This window comes from Mastacembelus armatus, chromosome 11, assembly GCF_900324485.2.
Source record: "Mastacembelus armatus chromosome 11, fMasArm1.2, whole genome shotgun sequence".
NCBI lineage: Eukaryota > Metazoa > Chordata > Actinopteri > Synbranchiformes > Mastacembelidae > Mastacembelus > Mastacembelus armatus.
This window is the reverse complement of record NC_046643.1, coordinates 11,079,533-11,101,447: the sequence shown is the minus strand read 5'-3', so window position 1 is coordinate 11,101,447 and position 21,915 is coordinate 11,079,533. Positions and strand designations below refer to the sequence as shown.

The following is a 21,915-nucleotide window of genomic DNA, read 5'->3' as shown; positions in this document are numbered from 1 at the left end:
CAGTGAGGCCCTTTAGTCTTCTTAGTGTAATTTTATCAATTTCTTTGTCCTACCAGTGCAAGGATGTTTGTATTTAAGCTTATTTTGATGTGTGAGTTATTGGTAGTTATGTTTCCTCTTTTTCAGTAAGGGAGCCATGTCTTTCTCTGGTCACTTTGCTTCCAAGCTGCCGCAGCCAGCCCCTGGGGCATTTTCTTTACCCACCCTGTCTAACCAGACCCCACCCTCCTACAGCAACCCACTAGTCAGCCTCAGTAGCCCAGGTATTGAAATCCACAGATATTCACACGATTCTTGTAAAAATATCAATTGTAATGCATTAATTCATGTTGCTCTTTAATTACTTTTCAAAAGAAGTTTTGTTTCCAGTTTTGCTGTATCCAGACTTAACTGGAGTCATAGTGCCTGTGTTATTTCCTTGTGTGAGGTTTTGTTAATGATAAGCTCAAAGTACATTAGCTTAATTTTCATTTCCTTTATGATTCATTAATAAGAACATGGGACCACAGCTTAACTATTTAATCAATACAAGTACAAAATAAAAATCTAATAATTACATAATTTAATTGATATGAGTTTTGTGATAAATGATCTTGGTATTTTGCTGTTGTGTATGATGTCTAAGGTTGTGTTCAGACTGAAAAAAATCTCCAAATAAACTCCATTTATTTCAATGTGGTCGGCTCCAGCAAGAAAGCAGAAATGCTGTTAATAGCTCACTTTTGGGGGCAGTGCAGTGTGATGTCATTCAGTAAGCCACCATAATGTTGAATCAAATATATACAGTTAAATATTCCTGTTTGTGAATAAACAAGAGCTGTTTTTTGATGTTATAGAAACAGATTTGAGTTGAGTTACATTCAAGCTCAATGGACCTTAAACCTGCGTGTTGAGACAGTCAAATTTCCCAGAGACCAAACTACAGTATCTCTAGGATTAATCTGTGTGTTTCATCTCCAAGGTCAGTCTGGAATGAAAGAGCAGCACCAGCTTTCATCTCAGGGGGGATTGACAGAATACCACCCCCGTCCCATGCAAAGCCCTCCCCCACTGCGACGAGCCAGTTTCCCCCTTTTCACAATGACCTCCAACCCCCCTCCACCTCTCCTTAACACCTCCGCTCACACCCCACCTCTGTTTCTGGATGCTCTGGAGGGTGGTTCCACCATGACCCATCATGACACCCACTCTCTGCAGACTGACACCAGGTCAGCTTGGCGCACGACTCTCTGTGACATGAATATTAGTCGATGATTGGAGCAGGGACAAGGAGTACAAGAGATAACAGGATGACTAGGCAGACTGCTGACACGAGCAGGGATCCTATGAAATACTGATATAATGATGGCTCACACAGGCGAGTCCATTTCAGCTGGTGCTTTTGAAGCATTTCAGAAATCAAGCTAGGAGATATCTGTTAATAATTGCTTTCTACTGAATTATCATTAGCTAGCGTGTTGTAATTTGGGTGAACTGACCCTTTAAGAGGATGCCATGATGACAGCAAGCTGATGTGAGTGATTTGCAAAATAATTCTTGTATATATCAGAGGTTCATAGACCCTTTCTGTCAGACGCTTTTGTGGATAGAGAAATTATGAGCCATTTTTGACCATCTTTTTCCTCCTTTGGCAGCAGTGCAATATTGAGCTCTCATTGAACACCCTCTACTGCTTGTACTGGGTCAGATATATGGAAGTATCATTTAAGACCATATAACCTATGTAGTAATATATTTTATATTTGTGTGACTGTTTTTATATTTGTGACTGACTTCTTTTGTGTATTGTCTGCAGTTCATTGTTTGACTTTGGGGAGAAGCTCGACTACCTGACGCCCAGCCAACAGAACAACCCTCTCTCCTACCAGTTTCAGCCCTCCTACCCCAGCAGCCAAACCCAGCACCAATCTCAAGCAGCTGTTCCCCACATGGCCTTCCTTACCCCATCTCCCTACCTCACCCCCAACCCTACAGACTCCAACCTTACCTCCTACCTGGCCTTTGGCCCCAAAGGAAACTCTACTGCAGTGGTGACCTACTCCACTGGGGGTCATGCCTACTTCCAGTCCCAGAGCACTGGACCAATCCTAATGAAGTCCACTGGTCATCATGGTGAGTCATTTGGATTAAATATGATTCGATTGGTCTGTAGAGAAAAACAGATGCTGAAACACAGGTACATATATTTTTTACTTTTAAAACAACCAGAACCAGATATTTTCTGAGGAAGCTGTTCATGTTTTATTCTGATGACTCAGCCAAAGGGTTTGATACTCATGCAAACTGTGGAAGAGTCAGCTGCCATTGACACAGTCTAATCAAAAAATAAGCAGCAAGTAGCTGCCATATCTCTGGAGCTTGACCAGTGAGCGATAGGGTAGGAGTGAAGACAGATTGGTCACTCTGGGGAAAGAAAACCAGAACAAACAGGTATGAAGGGCAGGGTAGACATTTATAATTACATGATAGTAAGACAAGGGTTTGAGTGGTGGTCCTTCTTTTGAACCTCACCTAAATTTTCTACAGAATAGCTGAATTGCCTGTTTGGATCTGTGTGTGTCCTTGCAGGTGGGGTCACAGCGTACCAGTCGTATCCATGGGGTAACATGTACAGTCAGCAAACCACACATCAGCATACTCAGTGCCCTCCAACTTACCCTGTCGGTTTCGGGGTTGCTCGAGACCACCAGCCACCCTCCTCTACAACCGTGCCTGTCCCTTCATTCTTCCTCCGAAGGGACCACGGGTCCTCACATGCAAACTGCCAGCGCTCATCTCACACCCAAACACACACCACCACCAGCAGCACCACCGCTGTCCTCCCCCCTGTGTCCACCCTGCGGTCCTCACACATCAGAGCGGAGAGCACTTCAAGCAAAGTTACTTCCTTGTTGCCTTCTCAGGTCAGCCCTACCTCTCCACAAAGTTCTCCGGCCCCCTCTAGTGTCAAGATCGAGTATGACAGCCCCCAAGAGATTCATAGCCACTTCCACTGTGACTTCTCTCCCATACATTTCTGACTGCATTTTTGTGTGTGTGTGTGTTTGTACATGTGTAAATATGTCCTGTGTGTTTGTGGATGTTTTTGTAATTTCTATATTCTGTACTCGACGTTCTCAGTATGAAGATAAATGTCGCAGACTTTTTTGGGCTACATGTGACTAGGCTGCAATAAATGCTTGTTCTGTTCATCTTTTATTTCTGTATTGTATTTTCTTAGCTATGATTTCTTTTTTTTGTTCTGTTGATTAATTGATTGAATTTTACTGTGGATCAGACGGAGGCTGGTGGTAGGGTAATTGTTCTCCACATCCCACCAGAACATTGATGCGTGTTGACAAATCATGAATGTTTTAATTCAGGCATAATCTCCACTGAATACACAAGTAGCCCTGGTACCAGCTTAGTAAATGAACGGGAGATAAAATCAGACAAAAAAGGAGCACATACCTTATTTTAAGTCCTTCTATTTAGCATTTATATGTGGTATATAAACATTTAATGGTTTTATTATGTTGTGAACAGAACAGTATTTATGCACTTTGTCAGCATTCATAAGTGGAGGTAGGCATAATGAAACGATAATGAGAGATATGTGATGGCCTCTTTTCCAGCAGAGCAGACTAAAGACAGCCTTTTCTAGGTAGAGGTATCCCATACAATCGCTGATACAGTCAATATCCTTAAACTGCGTTGCCATCTGCTGTGTTCCCACACTCACTACACTTTCCGCTCTGTTTATTCTTGGTATGCAAGTCAGTTTCAGGGGCTAGTGGAAACCTAGACCCTTTATGAAACTCTGCCTCAGAAAGTGCTGAAGGCATTTTGCTGAGACTAGAAATGACAATGGAGACCAGCATGTCATTTTTGCTCTCAGTAGTCACAGTAAAACAAAGTTTTTTGTTTTAACTCTAGTTAATATTCCTTGTTCGTAGTCCAGTATGTAAAGTAAAGTTTGAAGTGAAGCTTGGATGTGGGAGTAAGAGAAGGAAGTGTTTGATGAAAGCGAGGAGGAGGTGGCAGGGACCAGGGGAGCAGATAAAGGAGGGGGTGAGATGGAGGAGCGAGGCAGTTTGTTGGTCTGGGAACAAGGGAGGAGAGCTGAGAGGATCTGTTGCTATGGGAGGAGAGGATGATGGGTGGGCTCTGTCGGCAGGCGTGGGAGGGAGAAGAAGATGGCGATGAAGGAGGAGTGTGTTTGCAGCACAGGGGGTTCTGGGATGAACAGAACCATTGGTTATGTAACTGCTGTATTTGGGTTTTTAATGAACCTCTTCCTGCTCACTGGCTACTGAGCTGTTACTTTTGGCAGGAGGAGTGTGGCATTAACACACACAAATACACACACACACATTTGCAGTGCAGAAATTTCTGAAAGTATTACATAAGGAAACACACAACACATTGATGTCAGCAATTAACCTGTAAAAGTGAAGGGTCTGTTCATACCTACTGCAGTGATGGTTTTTCTGTGGATATTAGTTACATTTAGTGCGTATGTGAAGTCTCTCACTCGCTATATCGCACGTGTGTGTATAGTTTCTGATTTCCTCATATCCATGTGTCAGTGAGGTTACATGTGTGACTGAGAAGGGTTTCATGTAGGTTTAGGTTAGTAATTAATTTTTCCAGGACTTCCCTGGTATGAACAGAGAGCGCTCAGAGTGCAGCCGGAGTGCGCGTGTGTGTCTGTAAGCATGTGTGTGTGCATGTATGTGCATAAGTACAGATGCTTCAGTGCAGCCTGGTCAATATTTACTTAGTATTCTGAGATTTGAAGAAAGAGAATTTGTTTCAGTATTTATGGATGTGGTGAAACATGAAGTCCTTGCGGTCTGTCCAAACCCTGTGACAGTATGCACGGACACGGACTGAGGGAAAAAGAAGTGAAAGAAAACTTTGGACTTTTCGGGTTCAGTCAAGCAATGGAGTTCATTGATATTCGTGGATAAGGTTTATTGATTTAACAGATTGAAAGTCATGTTTGTTGTGGGAAAAAGCACAAACATGGTTTGGAGATCCTCCAGTCTTCTGGCTCTCTGGTTCAAACATCATTAGGCTGTTGATTTTTAGTTTGTTTTGAGAAGATACAGCAAATAAGCTTGTGTTGGAACTGGTAAAAGAGGTAGCACGAGAGTGGGTGGCTGGGGAAAACAACATAGTGGATTTAAAAAATAAACAGATTTGCCCATTCATATGTTTAAATATTAAGACAAACTAAATAAAAAAAATAAATATATCCTCTCAAAGTGCTATTATTTGAATGTGGCCTTGTATAAAAATGCCTAATGAAATGCAGTGAGGCTGAAATGGAGGAATTTGTTTATTTTATAATCGTTTCTATTTGCTTTATGGGTCTGGGGGTACTATTGTGGTGAATATGCTCCAAATTGAGCCTGCCAGAGTCTCAGCGTTACTGGCAGTGAACGAGGACATAACAGGAACGTCAATAGAAAAACAAATATGCCATGTCTTTATATTAGGTTTCTCTTTGGAGAAACTGCCAGAAAGTAAACAGAGAAATTAATAAATAACTGAGCAGAATCTAAGCCTTTTTTTGTTTTTGCTAAACTGAGGCAGCACGTGGTTGGCACTGTTGCCTCACAGCAAGAAGGTTCCTGGTTAGAAACCCATCAGGGGCCTTTCTGTGTGGAGTTTGCATGTTCTCCCTGTGCTTGTGTGGGTTTTCTCCAGGTACTCTGGTTTCCTCCCACAGTCCAAAAACATGTATGTCAGGTTGATTGGTGACTCTAAATTGCCCATAGCAGTGAGTGTGAGTGTGTGAGGTTGTTTGTCTCTGTGTGGCCCTGTGATGGACTGGTGGACTTTCACCCAAAGATCCCCATGACCCTAAATAGGAATAAGCAGGTATAGATAATGGATACATAGATGGATGACGTGCAGTAATTGTGACTATGTAAACATGTTTTCTGATTACCTGTTGAAGATGAGAAAATCATTGAATTAATGTTGCAAACGATGACTGATTAATTTATGGCTGCTATTATACTATTAGAGAGCATAGAGCTTTTATTAATAATTAGTAGGGCAATTTTTTTAGCAATAGTTTGATCCGCAAATGGTCAGAAAATCGTAAAACAAACTAAAAAGGCAGTTTATAATTTTCCTATGGTTAGACCTTCAATTGCATGTCTCCACCCAATGATCCAATTACTACTAAAGAAGAAAGAAACTCAAGAAGCTAAATTATTTAAAAATTTCATGTGAGGATTTGCTGCTTCGATTTATATGATTGTACATTAAATCTTTTTATTTTCAAATGTTGGTCAACCAAAACAGATGGTGTGGCCTAACATTTTAATGAAAAAAAAAAGATTAATCAACCAGTCAAAATCCAGACAGGTAAGGCTAATTTATTTACCTGCTTATGTCTGTGTTTGCCCTGCTTGCCAAGCAGTCCGTGTTATGTAACCTGTGTGTGTGTGTGTGTGTACTTGTATATATTTGTGTTTGCATGAGTATGTGTGTGTTGTGTCCACTCTTAGAAGTCAAATAGCCCATTCCCAAAGATGACAACTCTTTCATCCCTAACCCATCACCACCATAACACACACACATGCACTGTTGATTTTGCAGCTTGTTCACTCTGTCTGGGTAGTTACTATACAGTTTAAACTCCAACTCCTTTTCCCTCCTAACTACCCCCTCAACTGTGGCTTGTTCAGGTTGTATGTGCGGAGGAGGAGGAGGAGGAGGAAGGGGGATACAGAGGAATGCTGGGTTGGGTCGGGTGGAGTGGGATGTCGGTGTGAAGAGAGGGGTCTCTGTTTAATATGTATATGCGCTCTATAGAGAGATTAAAGATGTGTATGTGAACTTACGGAAGAAAGTGTTTTCCTACTGTGGTTACTCCACTGAGGCCCTACCTGATAGCGGACAGGAGAGTAATGAAGAAATAGGTGAGAAGAGTGAAGGTAAAAGAAAAGAAAGTGTATTTAATTTGGTCTCGATTGCAGTGAGGACATTTTTACTTTCAGTTTTTGGTTTGTGAGATCTGTGGTCAAGTTTGGGGGCATTTTAAAAAATCTGAAATAGTAAGGATAAAAGGAAACATGAATGAAAATGACCAAGCAAGTGACAGAAGAACTAAATATTAATATAATTCAAGAGTTCTGAACTGAGCTGAACTTATGAAGCCAGAATTGGCTCGTATCCGGGCAATTATACAAAAATACATGCTGCAGAAATGCAGATCCCAATGTGCCGCGCAGTAAGAACACTGTAGTGCTCTGTATGGAGGCTCTCCTTCACTTCCGCACCATAAATGTGTGTTTGCTATATGATGGAACAGGCAGAGAAAAGAGGAATTCATGTTGATGTTTATTTGAGCTTTGGCCAAATCCAACCTGAAGCAGCTGCTTGGTGCTCACTCTGCACCAAACACCAGCCGCTCCTGTAGCCCCAGCCGCTCACACACATACTGTACACACTCCGGCTGTCGAGCACACATACAACACAGATTTTTCACACACACATACATACCTGTCCATCGTAGCCATATCAGGGTGTGTTTGTCTTTCCTTGCCCACCGTTTTAGGTACTCCCAGAGCAGGTATTTCCCTTTCTTGCCCTCAGACACACACACACATACACACATTCACAAGAGCTACAGAGGGGAGGCTGTCTGTGGGCAGAGTGTGTGAACCACTCTCATTGATAACCTGCAGCTCAGAGTCACTCGGTCTCACTTTGTGGCCGTCTCCCTCACCTGGAACTCCCCTCTCCCTGCTCTGCCTCCTTTCTGGGTTCTCACTCCAGGACCATCTGCAGACGCTTTCGGACCGCCGCGTTTAGTGATCCCCCCTCTGTCGCTGCCATGATGCTTACTCCGCCGTTATTCCTGCTGCTGCTTGGCCTCGTAGGAGCTCAAGCAACTTTTGACCTTCGCACGGCTGCGGCTACTGGTAAGAAGGATGACCTTTAACCCCTAAAAGTCTGACACTGTTATTTTACTCTTTCAGGTCAAGAATATTTCTCTAAAACTTAATTAGTTTTGTTTGAAGAATCCAGGCAATCCAAGTCTTGTTATCCCTCTAAAGTGAGCTCGGTCTTTTCCATGTGCCCATGGTGAAATGATGTTTGTGAACCAAGTACATTGATAGTTTTTGCACTGCAGCACAGAATAAACTCCCAGAAGAAGCAGAACTGAAGAAGAGGAATGTAAAAGTGTAAACTAATATTTACTTACAATCCTGTGTTACACATAATTGATTATGTAATTTCATTACATACATTACATTACATTTCAAAATTTTCGAGTTTTTAGCTTCTCTGGACATTCATAGATACTTATTGGTAATTTGTTTGGAGACAGTTATGGCTGGAGTTTGCTTCGAGCAGTGTATGTGCATGATTTGGATGATGTTTCAGGATGAAGTGTGGCAGCTGGTGCTGTGTGCTTGTGTGTGTTTGTGTGTAATTGTGTGTGTGTGTGTGTGTGTGTGAAAGAGGTTGGTAGGAGGAAAAACTGGAGGGAGGGAGAGAGGTGAAGGGTGAGAAGGGAGATCAGTGATGATCTGGAAGTTTAAGTGAGCTGGCAATTAGTTTAACAAGCCCAGAAATTCCTGAACTCACACTGAAAACCAGCCGCTTTATTTTTATAAGACACTATCACAAAATCGATTCTCTTCTCACAAGTTTATTGTAGCTCATTTGGGTGTTTTTAGCTGTACAGGTAAAGCTTGTTCAGCAAAAGGTTTACATCAAAATATTGTTAATAGTTAAATAATTGGACTGAAAGATGAGTTCAGGGTGCACTTTTTGAGCTTTTTCTAAATTTTCCATGAAATGTTAACTTTAGTTTATGATCTTCATTGGATTGATTTGAATTTTCCTTCAATCTAAATAGTTTATTTGTAAATTATGTTACAGTTGAATTTTTTAAAAACATATTTAATACTAGTGGCTTCTCATTTGGTATTTTCTTCATTTATATATTACCACCATGTATGACCATCTCCATGCCCCCTGTTTTTTGTTTTCACTCACCTTTTCCTATACACATCTCACCAGACTCCATCACTCCTGTCCTGCCCTTTTCCACTAACTCTTTTCTCAAAATGCTCCTCTTAACCCCTCCCTTTTCTTCCCCCTTCACCAACTCAGGTTTCTCTATCACCACCTCTATCGTTTTTAGGGATCTGAACATCTTGATTCCACAATAATCACATCTCTGTTTCCATATGTAGCAGCAGGCTTGTGCCAAACACGTCCCACAGACCTCATCTTCATCATCGATAGCAGTCGCAGTGTTCGTCCCTCAGAGTTTGAGCAAGTAAAGGTCTTCCTGGCCAAGGTCATCGAGGGGCTGGATGTTGGACCCAACGCCACCCGTGTGGGAGTGGTCAATTATGCTAGCCGTGTCAAGAATGAGGTATGGGTATGATTTATTAACATTTACCTTGTATTTTTATGAATATTTACTTCATTGTCCAAATTTAAATTTTTATCATGTGTTCAACCGCTTTATATCACTGACCTGAGCTTGTTATTGTGCAACTGTAGGTGTCTTTGAAAACCCACCGCACCAAAGCTGGACTGATTAAGGCTGTCACCAAGATCGAGCCCCTGTCCACTGGAACTATGACTGGTCTGGCCATACAGTTTGCCCTGAACGTGGCCTTTAGTGAAGGCGAGGGTGCCCGTGTCAAATCTCCTGGTATCAGCAAGGTCAGACACACATTTTACAAACAGCCCCTCTGTAGATTTAACAGTTATACATTATTATATTGACTAACTATGAACCTCTTCTTCACAGGTTGCCATTATTGTGACAGACGGACGTCCCCAAGACAACGTGAAGGATGTGGCTCAGCGTGCACGGGATGCCGGCATTGAGATTTTTGCCATCGGTGTGGGACGCGTGGACATGAGCACCCTGAGGCAGATGGCCAGTGATCCTTTGGATGACCATGTAGACTACGTGGAGAGCTACAGCGTCATCGAGAAGCTCACCAAGAAGTTCCAGGAGGCCTTCTGTGGTAAGATGGGAGGAGGAGGAAGAGAAATTGGGAGAAGAAGAGGGAAAGATGCAGGGTGTTTGGGTTGTTTACTACAGGAGAGGCAGAGGCAGAAAAGAGTGATTAGTCCTTATTGAAAAGAAGAATTCTGGGATGGCTGAAAAGAAATCTTGTCAGGATGGGACAGCCATTATCCATGGCTCCATACCTGTGGAGAGAGCTGCCTGCTGGCATCCCTCTACAGAGGGTAAGATGTCAGAACTGTCATCTTTTCATTCCAATTTATTGTTTCCTCCCTTTTGTCCTCTGCTCTTCCTCAATGAGATTACGGTTTATTCATTCAGCCATTATCTCATTACATTTGCCAGTGCATGAGGGCATTAGTGCAGAAACAATCTTTTGGAACGAAATTCGCTCCTGTTCTTCAGTCAGCTCTCACATAACTGAGAGGCGAGACTGTTCTATCTGTAATTACCAATCCATTAGTGACAATCATTAAACCCCTAATTAGTGATGCCCTTTGGCGCTCCCAGTCTGCAGCAGTTTTGACTGCTGCCTGACACTCACTTTGCAGAAGCCAATCTTGCTGCAGGTATGTCATCCAAGGGCACAGCTGCATGATCACAGTGTTGGATTGTCATTGGATGAGCCTGAGCATCACATTTAGAAACAGATTTTGTTTATTTAAGGCTACTCCAATCGTTTCCACCTGTTCGTTTTAAGGATCCACTGGATTTGTGTTTCACCCACACTATTTAAAAACTCCTGGCGTCATCTGCATGTCTCAGTGGATCATTAAAAATCAGTGCTAGATTTTAAAACTGACATAGTTTCATTTTCTCAACCACACCCCTTTGTGTGTATGTGTGTGTGTGCACGTGTGCCTCTACATATTTTCTACCATTTTTATGTACGTGTTCTGCATGCACACACACACACAGTGTCGGACCTGTGTGCCAGCGGGGATCATGACTGCCAGCAGGTATGCATCAGCACCCCTGGATCATACAAGTGTGCCTGCAAACCTGGCTTTACCCTCATGGACAATGGTCGCACCTGCAGTGGTGAGTGTGTATGTGTGTGTATGTATAGATGTATTTGTCCATTGAGGCCATTGCGATGAGACCACAAAACACACTGTCACATTGTTGTGTTGTGTTTGTGTTTGACATTCCTAGCATGCAGCAACTCAGCGACAGACGTGGTGTTCCTGATTGATGGCTCTAAGAGCATTCGTCCAGAGAACTTTGAGCTTGTCAAGAAGTGGATCAACCAGATCATCGATAAACTGGATGTTTCTCATAATAATGCTCATGTTGGGCTGGTGCAGTACTCCAGCTCAGTCAAACAGGTACGTGTAAGTCTTTTTCTTACAGTATCGACAAAATTAGCCCCCAACCTGGCATCCCGTTTCTGTCCACCCACAGGAGTTTCCCCTGGGTCTCTACAACAACAGAAAAGACCTGAAGGATGCTGTGAAGAAGATGGCCTACATGGAGAAGGGAACCATGACAGGCCAGGCCCTCCGCTATCTGTTAGACAACAGCTTCACCCCCAATCAAGGTGCACGACCAGGAGTCACCAAGGTGGCCATTGTCTTCACTGACGGACGCAGCCAGGACTACATTGGAGACGCTGCCAAAAAAGCTAAGGAACATGGTAAGAGAGAGAGGAAAGTTTCATCTTAATGCATGAGTGTAGTGTAAGTAGATTAATAAATATGGGTGGGATATGATATGCAAAAAACAAATTTCAGCTGTGTTGTGTAACAAAAGATATTATGTTTTTGCAATCATGCTAATAATAAATTTTGAGTTTTTAATAGTGATTTAATAGGACCAACTACCAGAGAAGTGTGACACTGATACTAATAGAAACTGGTAATAGAAACAGTCATTAACTATTGAACCTAAACCATGGACATTGCACTGGGCTGAAAGGTTAAAGGACTTTCAGCACATATTTTGTCACTGCTCTGATCACTGATTAACCCTCTCACTCACTTTTCATTGGGGGCTGTGCTGCAGAAGCTGTAGAGGATTTAAAATAACACAATGAAAAATACATAATTAGTCAGCACCCATCGCTGTTAATGAAATGCCAGTCACACGAGGGAACCCTGTTCATATGTTGCAGGCTATAGGATGTATGCTGTTGGAGTGGGCAGTGCAGTGGAGGATGAGCTGAAAGAGATTGCCTCAGAGCCGATTGGAGAGCACTACTTCTACACTGCCGACTTCAAGGCTATGAGCCAGATCGCCAAGAAGCTGCGGATTGACATCTGTCAAGGTCAGAAGGTGGCATTAGATACTTGTGAAATTCATTATTTAATTATATGATAACTCCAAACTTTAATTTGTGCCTTCTGATCCCACAGAGGAGGATCCATGTGAGTGTGACTCCCTTGTTAAGTTCCAAAAGAAAGTAGAAGAGGCCCTACAGGCACTAACGAAAAAAAATATCCTTTACAATGTGTGAAATGGTCTGAGAATATCATGGTGAGGGGGAGGGTTTCATGTGTTGTCATATTTTCTGTCCTATTGATTGTCTTCATAGTTCTCTCCTTGACAAAATCTTACTAGAGAGTATGTCGAAGAGGATCGCCTTGCTGGAGAACAAAATCGTCTAAGGACTCACATCCCACTCTCCCCCGTACATCGGCACGCCCACTCTTGAACCTATTATTGTATCCTGAGCTCTGTCTCAAACCACCTCAGCCTCCTGCTTTCTCGTTCTTACCTCTTCCCCATTTGGGTCTCGTGGGATGCACGCCTGTTGCCATGGCGACAACAGGAGGTCTCCAAAAGTCATCCTCCATAGCCAGTCTGTGTGTTTGTTAATAAAAGTCTTCCCTCATAGGGAAACGGTGACAATAAAAGGGATTTTCCTTGTTGGTGCTGCAATGTTGAATCTCCACTAACCCTTGAGAGTCTGTGTTTTGTCATGTCAAAGGAAGCAGCACATCACCTTCACCCGTCTCCTTATGGCTTTCATCTTTTCTCTCTCTTTCCCCTCAGCTTTATTCTCTTACCCTCGTTTGTTGTTATATATATATATATATATGTGTGTGTGTGTGTGTGTGTCTATACAGATAAATTAATATAAGCTATATGTCTGATTATTAGGATACTCTATTGATGTTTTTTATTTTCCTAAATAAAGGTGATTCAGGAAGTAAATATTATAAAACTAAAACTATTGAATGCAAAATGAACACAAAAAGAATGAGAAACTATACACAGATGTACAAGGTTTCAGTTAATTAAAAGAGTACATTGAACAGTATTGTTGATGGTGAGTGGCTCCAACAGATGGGCTCTGAGGAGCAGAAGGTCTAGATGGCTGTTCCCAGCAAGATGGTGAACAGTTTTAGTTGATTACCAAAACATTTCTACAATGGTAGACCTTCCCACTTACAGGTTCATCGCAGTTCTGTGTTAAAAAACTACTTTTATTCTTGTGATGTCAGAATGAAATGACAATAAAAATCAAGTTAGTGCCATGAATATTTGTCAGAAAAAGATTGATATAGCAAGTTTAAGACCCTGTCTTAGTCCTCTGGTAAATGTGAGGGGCATTTACTATTGATATTAGTACTATTATATAATTTTAATACATTAATAGAAGAAAGTACTTATAGTATTTATGTATAGTATTATAGTTTTACAAACTATAATTGCTGTGAGGTGTCAAAAATTACAAACATATATATACTAGTAGTTTAAATGCGGATTATAAATACTTTTTTGGAAAAAATGTAGGGCTACAGAGCAGCACACTTTAATCTGCGCTTCATTAGTGGAAAGTTTCAGAAACGTCACGATGACCTAGCGTCACCCTCCAGCTGAACGAAATCAACAACTGAGCCCTGGAGCCTAAATCAAGTTTATTTAAAACTTAAAAGGAGGTTTTGCCGTATTACCGAGTCTGGCTCAGACACAAGCCATCGGCTCGCAGTGTTTTTATTACAGAGTACCGTCAAATGCGCCGTTCAAACAGTTAGTAGAACATGCTAACAGGCTAGGCTAACGTTAGCTTAGCGGGCTAACCGGTAGGATGTCTCTCCGGTCATGTGTGAAAACGGAATACCTGGTTGCTGTGAAGGCGGTCCGACCGCGGTCATGATTTGCGGAGCAGATCACTGCGCAGTAAAACAAGGCAGGCAACAGACACATCGTTATTTGTCGTTTGGACAACAACGACGAGCTAACGTCAAGGCTAATACTTGAGCTAGCAGCAGCTAGCAGTGACGGTAGCTCTGGAACTTCGTGGACACGGCAAGACATGACCAGTGACTCCGTGGCAGGCTTTACCTGCCAGGCTAACGGAGAAAGCACACCGGGGCTAGTGTCTGGTTCTGTTCGTTCAAGTCGCCGGAGATCCGAGTCAGAGACCGACCTTAGCGCGACTTTGAAAAGCTTAGCAGGGCTACGCAGCAGGAACCGAGAGGAGAGGACAGCGGCTCTGGAGGAGCTGAGCCAGGGGGTCCTGGGGTGTTTAGGTCTGGATCAGCCCGGCTCGGCTCGGCTTAGTAAGCAAATCCTTCTGCATCTGCTTCGACTGTCCCGGTCGTGTCCACTGCCTGAGGTGCGGGAAAGAGCGACTGAGCTGCTGCGGACCATACAGGTAACTCTGGGCTCACTGTGTGTAAAAACTAGTCGGTGAATGCTTTATAGTCACGATAACATTTCAGGTGATTTAGCCACAGTGATCAGCTTTTCTCGTTTTCTGAGAGATTGCTGGTTGTTTCATCAGACTGTAAGAGGTGATGCAAGACACGCAGGCGGGACACGCCCACTCCCGGTGCCGTGAAAAACAGCAGACACACCCCCGTGTCTCCTCACTGTCCACCGTAGCTTCTAGAAATACACGCACATTCAATTTTATTTCGCAGCTCTTTCGGAAATAACTTGTCGTAACCTTCTTGTTTTCCACCGATGTCGGTGAGTTTTTACTGGCTGTGATTTTTATGGGCTGCAAGCTATGAAACTGCTTTCTCAGCTGCTGGTCTGTAGGCTCAAGGGGGCTGAGCTGTTCCTTTAATAATACCGACATAAGATCACAGTATTGCTGTCTTTAATCTACTCACGGACTGTTTTCTGTGTATTTGAACTGTTTTTAAAGGCATTTCCTGTCGTTTTTCTGACATTAAATATGATTTATTGTTCAACTGTGAAGAATTAGCACAAAGAAAGTGATTACTTTCTTATGTAATTATTTTTGTCCTCCTTCTTACCATTAGGAACAGGGAGTTGAAGTACCCCGGGCTCTGACCTCAGGCCCAAGTGCCTTTATTCCTGCAAAAGAGGTTTGTGCACAATATTCATATATGTTCTACATGGTCCTGTATGAAATACACACCCACACGTCATATGTGATATCAATCAAATTAATACACAAATATATTATAGTCATAAAATATTCTAATAGTATGAAATTATAAGAACTTAGCTGTGACTGTGTTTCTTTTTTAACATTTCTAAATGTTTATTTTTAGTCCACACTGGATCATATCGCTTGTTATCTTTGTTACGAAAATCGAGGGCATCTTCCTTTATTTATGTAACAGTTTTATGGTTGAATGGACATATCTATTACCGAAGAGTTGTATAAGCAGTGTGGCTAACTGAGCTGCTGCAATATTTTGAGCCTGTTGCTTCATGTCATCAAGGGAAGCAAGACCACAGATGTGTTGCCAAAGTTGATAGTCAAATGTAATGCACCTCAATCACTCCCACTTTCTCATTTGGAAGAAAGTGGCGTATCAGCCGAGGACATTTTCTGCCTCATAAGGCAACTTGTTATCGGCTTGTAAAGAAAAATATTTTTGTTTGAACCCTTGCCAGTGTGTCTTCAAGCATATTAATGCATCCATTTGGAATTTTTTTTTTTGTGTTCTTCCCCTTTAGATATTGAAGGAAGGGCCAGACCAGGAAATCCTGATCGAGTCTTTCCTTTCATTGGGTCGTGTGGACCACATTGCCATGGTGATGGCATTGCACCATGACTACCTCAGCTGCTTTCTCAGGACCCAGCATGCTCTTTTTGAGTTGGATGGCCCCTTGCCTCGTGTTTGGAGACACTACATTGCCATCATGGTAACAAAAAAACAACAACATATGATTAACTATTTACACCTTTATGAAATTTTAGCTCTGATGACAGGGTCTGATGTACAGTCAGTACATAAATACAGTAGAAATTGCCTGACAAGTCAGTTTGGCCAGTTACTGTAACTTAACCTGCACAGTGCAGACATTAGGGCTGCGTTATGCTGCATAACAGCTGCATCTGTGCTTGGGTTAGAGCGGGATGTATAAGCAGCTCTGAGTATGTTGGGTCAGTTTAAAGGTTTTGTAAATTAGGATTAAAGAATGGTGTTAGGGGGCCCAGTAGATTTATGACTGCATGGTGTGGTACCCATTGTGGGCCCCAGTAATAGGTTAAAACATCATTGACGATGGATGCTGGCAGGGTTTGGTGCATGAGCTTTGACTTCGACTGCGTTAGTTTTAGCGAAGTGAACTCCTAAAACTGCCAACCAAGTATTTTTTATTTATTTTTTCAGCTTAAACCTGTTCTTGACTGCAGATAGGCTCTTATATGTTAGATTATCCATCATGCTTAACAGTACTGCTGACATGGTTAAAATAACTGTAAATAGTTCAATTTATAAGTTTGTGGGAATAGTTTTTGAAGAAGCAGTTACTGCATTTGTCTTGGCTTTCTTTGCATCAGCATTTATTCTTTTTATGACAAATGAGCCAACAATAACAGCAACTATTGACACTCTGCCTGTAATCATTTTCTGAAAGGCTACAGCAAGTCCCTGTTTTTTAAACTTAGAGATTACAAGGCCAATAATCAATGCATTCAACAGTTGTAGGAACTACTGCTTTTATTTTCTGTTTTTGTGAGGAGTCGATGGTGCCCAAGTGTTCTTATGATTTGTTTCTTTTTATATACCCATTGAATCATTTTGGTTTTATGGTGGTGCTATTATTCCTACTTCCACCAGTAGTCGGATAAACCCACAGCGTTGCAGTTTCACAGTTACATTAATAATGTTTTAATGCTGGTCCCACTGCAGCTCACTACTTTTACAGTCCCAGTCAGTTCAGATATAGCAACAAATAAATAAAAGTATTTGCTCCCTGAGTGAAGTGATATCACATCGCCAACAGAACCTTTTACTGTACTATACATCGGTGGACACACCTACGACTAATAAAATTAACGGCGTTAAGGCTGATTTAGTTGTGCCACTTACTTTAAGAAGCACTGGTAGTAATGACTGTTTTAATCACTGCACTTGATCCTTAACAAATCTTAATTTAACTTCTTAATTTTATTTACTCTAACTCTGAAAAGGTTCCTTGAAAAACAAATGCAACTGTTGTGAGAGCTACTTATGTTATCCAGTTTATTACTGTTACTGTTTATTTTCAAGATATTTTATACTGTGAACTATATAACCACTAGACTTTTTGATGTTAAGGGGTCATTGACTTATCAGTGTGCCAGTGTCCAGTGAAGCAGTACCTGAAAGTGCCTTTTGTGTTGTTTTATCTTCTACCATTTTTGTTTCCTCACATGCGAACTTGGACTCTTCCTAATGTTTTACAGGCTGCAGCTCGACACCAGTGCTCGTACCTGGTGCAGCAGCACAGCGTGGGCTTCCTGGAAGCTGGAGGGGAGGAGAGCTGGCTGAGCGGTGTAGAGCACGCTCCCACCAAACTCCGCAGCCTGCAAACGCTCAACAAGTTGCTGGCACACAGACCCTGGCTCGTTGTGCAGCAGCACATCCAGGTCAGACACAACACCCACTCACTCCCCGTGTCTCCCTTTTCTGCTCATCATACAATAATAATACTATTGAAAACATTGGATTTCTGGCTTGGCTTGAATGTGAAACTACTCACTCACTGACTCACCCACTACTTCCTATTTACTAGACACTCAGTATATTACTTTAAAGTAAGCAGTTAATTGACATTTTGGGAAATTATTAATCATCATTTTGCGTCATCAGTGAAATATATAGTTTTGCATTTGTAAGCTGTATTGCATTGTAGGTTAGTTTGAAGATAGCATGCATGGATACTTTTCTTATTCTCATTGTGGGAAGTTTTGAGGTGCCTATCTAAAAGAATGTGGCAGTCTGCCCAACCATCATCTTGTATTGTACTGAGGTATTTCAACATCTAGGTCTCTGTCCTTCAGGAGCTGGTGTGTCCTGGTGCAGAACCTCGCTGGTCACTGGCTGAACTTATACATGCGGTGATCCTGATGGCACACGCTCATTCACTCTGCTCCTTTGTGTGGGGCTGTGGCATAAACCCTGAACCCGACCACGTTGGAGGTTACACCTTCCAATCTGCATCCCCCAGTCGCCTTTCTCATAGTCCCCATAGCCCGGCTCATGAAGACAGCAGGCAAGAGGTAAGTCAGTTTTTCAGCACAGTTCTGTCTAAAATTTCAACATGACAATGAGACAGAGGTGTTTGGTTTATTCCAGTGTTATTCCAGCAGTGCCATCAATTTGGTAGAAGGCACCACTTACTTCCCAGTGTTGGTTTAGAATTAAAAAAATACTAATTAGGTTCCTCAAGCCCTTCTTCTCTTTTGATTTTCTACAGCTGGCCAATGGAGCAGTGGAGGTGGAGGTTTTGATGAAGAGAATGGTGGAGCTGCAGCAGCAGCGGGAGGGGGAGGAGGAGGAGTGCACACAGGAGGAGATGGTGACTCGCTTTGAGAGGGAGAGGAGCGAGAGCATACCAACAGGTGCAAATATACACATTTGTATATGCCATACTTCAATTCAATTAGTTGACATTTATTTACTAATTTCATGCTATTTGGTGATTAAGTGGTGGTGCGGGGGGCTCCGCCTGACCAAGTGTTGTGCCTGGTGGAGGATCCAGAGTTCCGATATGAGGATTTTGCACCCAGAGGAGAGCAGGCACCACCCACCATGAGAGCACAAGTAACTTGGAGCAATTCTTTGTTTGCATACATTATCTTTGCAGTAAATATGGGTTTTCTGATGGCCATATTTTCACTGTTGTAACCACTTCAGAGATTTATTTGGAAAAATTTGCAGTCCCTGACCTGTTTGGTCTCTGATATGTGCAGGACTATTCATGGGAGGACCATGGTTACTCTCTGGTCAACAGACTACTGCCAGACATGGGCCAGCTCCTGGATGAGAAATTCCAGGTACCCACAACTTTAACTTTTTAAATTTAATAAACTAAAGAATCTAAGAAGGGAAATTCACTTTGTAATTAAACTGCTCACCCAACATGACTTGCATCCTGTAACAAAAGGCCTTAAGAAGACATTGCTTTGTATTTAGGAGTCACAAGCACAACATTTTAAATGGCAACCACATGATAAAATCCCACCTTTGTACCTTCTGATTTTAATATATCACTATATCTAGTAATAGTGAACAGAGTGATTGAGCAAGCTATTAATATTAACTTGTCATGTTGCAGGTTGTGAGGGACTTGACCTACCACAGAATGGCCATGCATGAAGGTGTGGATACTCACATGCTGAGAAAGGCTCTGTGGAACTACATCCACTGTCTCTATGGGATACGGTCAGTGTCATATAGAAATCCCTGAATCAACAGAGTTTTAAATAAGGCTCTGAATCAGCTGTGTCAAAAATATTTACATCTGCAGATATGATGATTATGACTACGGCAGCGTGAACGTGCTGTTGGAGCGCTCTCTGAAGGTGTTTGTTAAAACGATGGCCTGTCACCCTGAGCAGACCACGGCACGCATTTACTACGCCTTCTGGAGGCACTTCAGACACTCTGAAAAGGTACAGACAAGTTCAAACACGCACCTGACCTGGCCTCTGCAGTCTAAATGAATGTTTTGACATTTTAACATGTTGCCTCACTTATCAAAGAGTAAATCATCTGAGATTTCAGTATCTCGCCCCTTCCGTTCTAAATGTTCTTAGAGGAAAGAAGCATTACAGACAGGAATTGAAAGTGTGCCACCTAGACACCTGGAGGCAATGACATGCTTTTTTTTTTTTTTTGGTGTGTGTGTTTTTCGCAGGTTCATGCAAACCTAATAGTGATGGAAGCCCGGCTACAGGCAGCCCTTCTTTACACCTTACGAGCCATAACACATTACATGAGATGACAAACTCAGGTTTCTGCAGATGCTGAGCCAGCTGTGAATAACCACAGCCAAATGTGTAACACATCAACAACAGATAATCTTGCACAAACACACACACTACAGTGAATCTTTGTATATGCATATCTTATGTTTCAGTGTTAATGTTTTGATGCTGCTTTGCAAGTGGAACATTTGACGTTTAAAAATTGTTACATATTTTGCACTGAAATGTATCAGGTTTTGTTTCTTCGGAACAACGCTTGAGGCTCAAGTGTTCTGAGTGTCTTGCACATGTGTATGTACATACAGAAATACCGAAATGCTGCTTGCTACATTTGCAGGTGGAATTATGTCTGGTATAACTAAATCATCCTCATGATTCAAGTGTTTCTTTCTGCAGAATTTCTGTTTATTTGACATGCCTGTTTGGGCTGATATCTGTTAAGCACTTCTCACTATGAAACTAAACCCCTTAATTTTTTTTCTTTAAAAATCCATTAATTTAGTTGTTGAATTAAGCTATTTAAAGTATGTATATATTAATGGGATTAAATAGATCTTTTTGATGGATTTTTTTTTTTTTTTTTTTTTTTTGTGTAATGGATTTTTAAAGGGGTAAAACATTACATAGGCCAAAAACCATGAAAGTAAAGCCTTAATGGATACCTTAAATGGCCTTAACTTTTTAAATAAGGGAAAAATTCAGGGGTTTTATTCATAGTTTTGCAACAATTTCAGGGTTTTTTTTTTTTTTAAAGCTAAAGAAAACCCCTTGAACTGCCTAAAATCCATTAACATTCAGTTTATTTAAATTGGTGTTTGCACTCAAATAAATGCAACTAAGCTTTTTATAATATTACTTTTATTTATTTAGCACAATTCATACAAGTGTAACTCAAAGTGCCTCACAACAGAGAAAAGGTAAAACATATTTAATTACCTTAGGTGAGTGTAAATAGTTTTAAGATTACATTTAACACTCTACTGACCCAGATTCCTTCATTGGAGCAAAAACATTACTGTGCAGAAAATTGTTCCTGAATTCCCAGCATGATTATTAATCACTTTATAATAATATTACAACATTCTTTAGGTACATACAACTGTTCAATGAAGATATCCTTAGGTAATTTTGATTTTCTTCCTGCTTCGTGCTCTTTGGGCATTTTCTGTTGTTTTCCAAGTTGTCTTTGGCTTTAAGGTGGATCGTCTAATCGTAACTGGGGATAAATCATCCAGGGTATCCCTCAGTTTAGGAGCAAACAAGTGATCACAGAAAATAATGAAGAGGCCAAAACTTTGACAACATAGAAAGGTTGAAAAGAAACCCCTACCCTTTGGTACTAATGAAAGCCAAAACCAGTAAGTGCTGCTTCACTCATAATAGCTGCAGATTTGTCTTTAAGTCAAAAACATAGGTCTTATTTTATGCTCATCAATGAGGTGATTGATAAGAAATGTCTTGTTACTAATGTACCTCATAGCCTTATTAATTTCAGAGGCAAATGGCTGATAAATATGAGGTTAGATTAGAAAGATTGGTCATTTTTTAACAGGTACTGTCTTATCCTGCACAGCAATACATGGATAAGTGAACGAAAAGACAACTACTAAATCTGTTTCAGTGAATTCCATCTAAACACCAAAATGTAAAATAAGGTAATAATTAAGGCTTCAGTTTGAATACCTATTTTTTAATTTATGAAACACATTTACCCATGATCTCTAACTCTGACAGTTTTGCCTATAAATTCCCATTTGAAATTTCATTTTATCTTTTGTTTTTG

The 21,915-nt window shown here is 41.4% G+C and overlaps 2 protein-coding genes across 4 annotated transcripts; both read left to right on the top strand.

Moving 5' to 3' along the window:
* The first annotated feature begins 1,445 nt into the window (after nt 1-1,445).
* Nucleotides 1,446-12,873, top strand: matn1 (matrilin 1). Of its 2 annotated transcripts, XM_026300523.1 has the most exons (13): nt 1,446-1,513; nt 1,796-2,112; nt 2,569-2,903; nt 7,780-7,925; nt 9,210-9,394; nt 9,526-9,690; nt 9,779-10,001; nt 10,922-11,044; nt 11,159-11,331; nt 11,408-11,639; nt 12,117-12,269; nt 12,358-12,438; nt 12,560-12,873. In XM_026300523.1, the coding sequence occupies exons 2-13, from the start codon at nt 2,110-2,112 to the stop codon at nt 12,607-12,609; spliced, it is 1,869 nt and encodes a 622-aa protein (XP_026156308.1). In that variant the 5' UTR covers nt 1,446-1,513; nt 1,796-2,109; the 3' UTR covers nt 12,610-12,873. The 2 variants fall into 2 exon arrangements, with proteins under 2 accessions (XP_026156308.1, XP_026156309.1); XM_026300524.1 differs by lacking the exons at nt 1,446-1,513; nt 1,796-2,112 and adding an exon at nt 6,301-6,363 and having other exon boundaries at nt 2,790-2,903.
* Nucleotides 12,874-14,264: 1,391 nt separating this feature from the next.
* On the top strand, nt 14,265-20,507 carry sesn2 (sestrin 2). 2 transcript variants are annotated; one of them, XM_026300525.1, is made up of 11 exons: nt 14,265-14,606; nt 15,223-15,288; nt 15,890-16,078; nt 17,607-17,789; nt 18,204-18,422; nt 18,620-18,764; nt 18,851-18,966; nt 19,116-19,199; nt 19,481-19,587; nt 19,673-19,817; nt 20,063-20,507. In XM_026300525.1, the coding sequence occupies exons 1-11, from the start codon at nt 14,265-14,267 to the stop codon at nt 20,147-20,149; spliced, it is 1,683 nt and encodes a 560-aa protein (XP_026156310.1). In that variant the 3' UTR covers nt 20,150-20,507. The 2 variants fall into 2 exon arrangements, with proteins under 2 accessions (XP_026156310.1, XP_026156311.1); XM_026300526.2 differs by lacking the exon at nt 14,265-14,606 and adding an exon at nt 14,649-14,923.
* The last annotated feature ends 1,408 nt before the right edge of the window (nt 20,508-21,915 follow it).

Bases quoted from the DNA above. Each gene is read 5' to 3' on its own strand.
- matn1 (XM_026300523.1), top strand. The intron at 2,904-7,779 runs GTCAGCCCTACC...TTCTCACTCCAG, and splicing joins CTTCCTTGTTGCCTTCTCAG to GACCATCTGCAGACGCTTTC. The intron at 9,691-9,778 runs GTCAGACACACA...TCTTCTTCACAG, and splicing joins AATCTCCTGGTATCAGCAAG to GTTGCCATTATTGTGACAGA.
- sesn2 (XM_026300525.1), top strand. From the start codon at position 14,265: ATGACCAGTGACTCCGTGGCAGGCTTTACCTGCCAGGCTAACGGAGAA. The intron at 17,790-18,203 runs GTCAGACACAAC...TCTGTCCTTCAG, and splicing joins TTGTGCAGCAGCACATCCAG to GAGCTGGTGTGTCCTGGTGC. The intron at 19,200-19,480 runs GTACCCACAACT...GTCATGTTGCAG, and splicing joins TCCTGGATGAGAAATTCCAG to GTTGTGAGGGACTTGACCTA.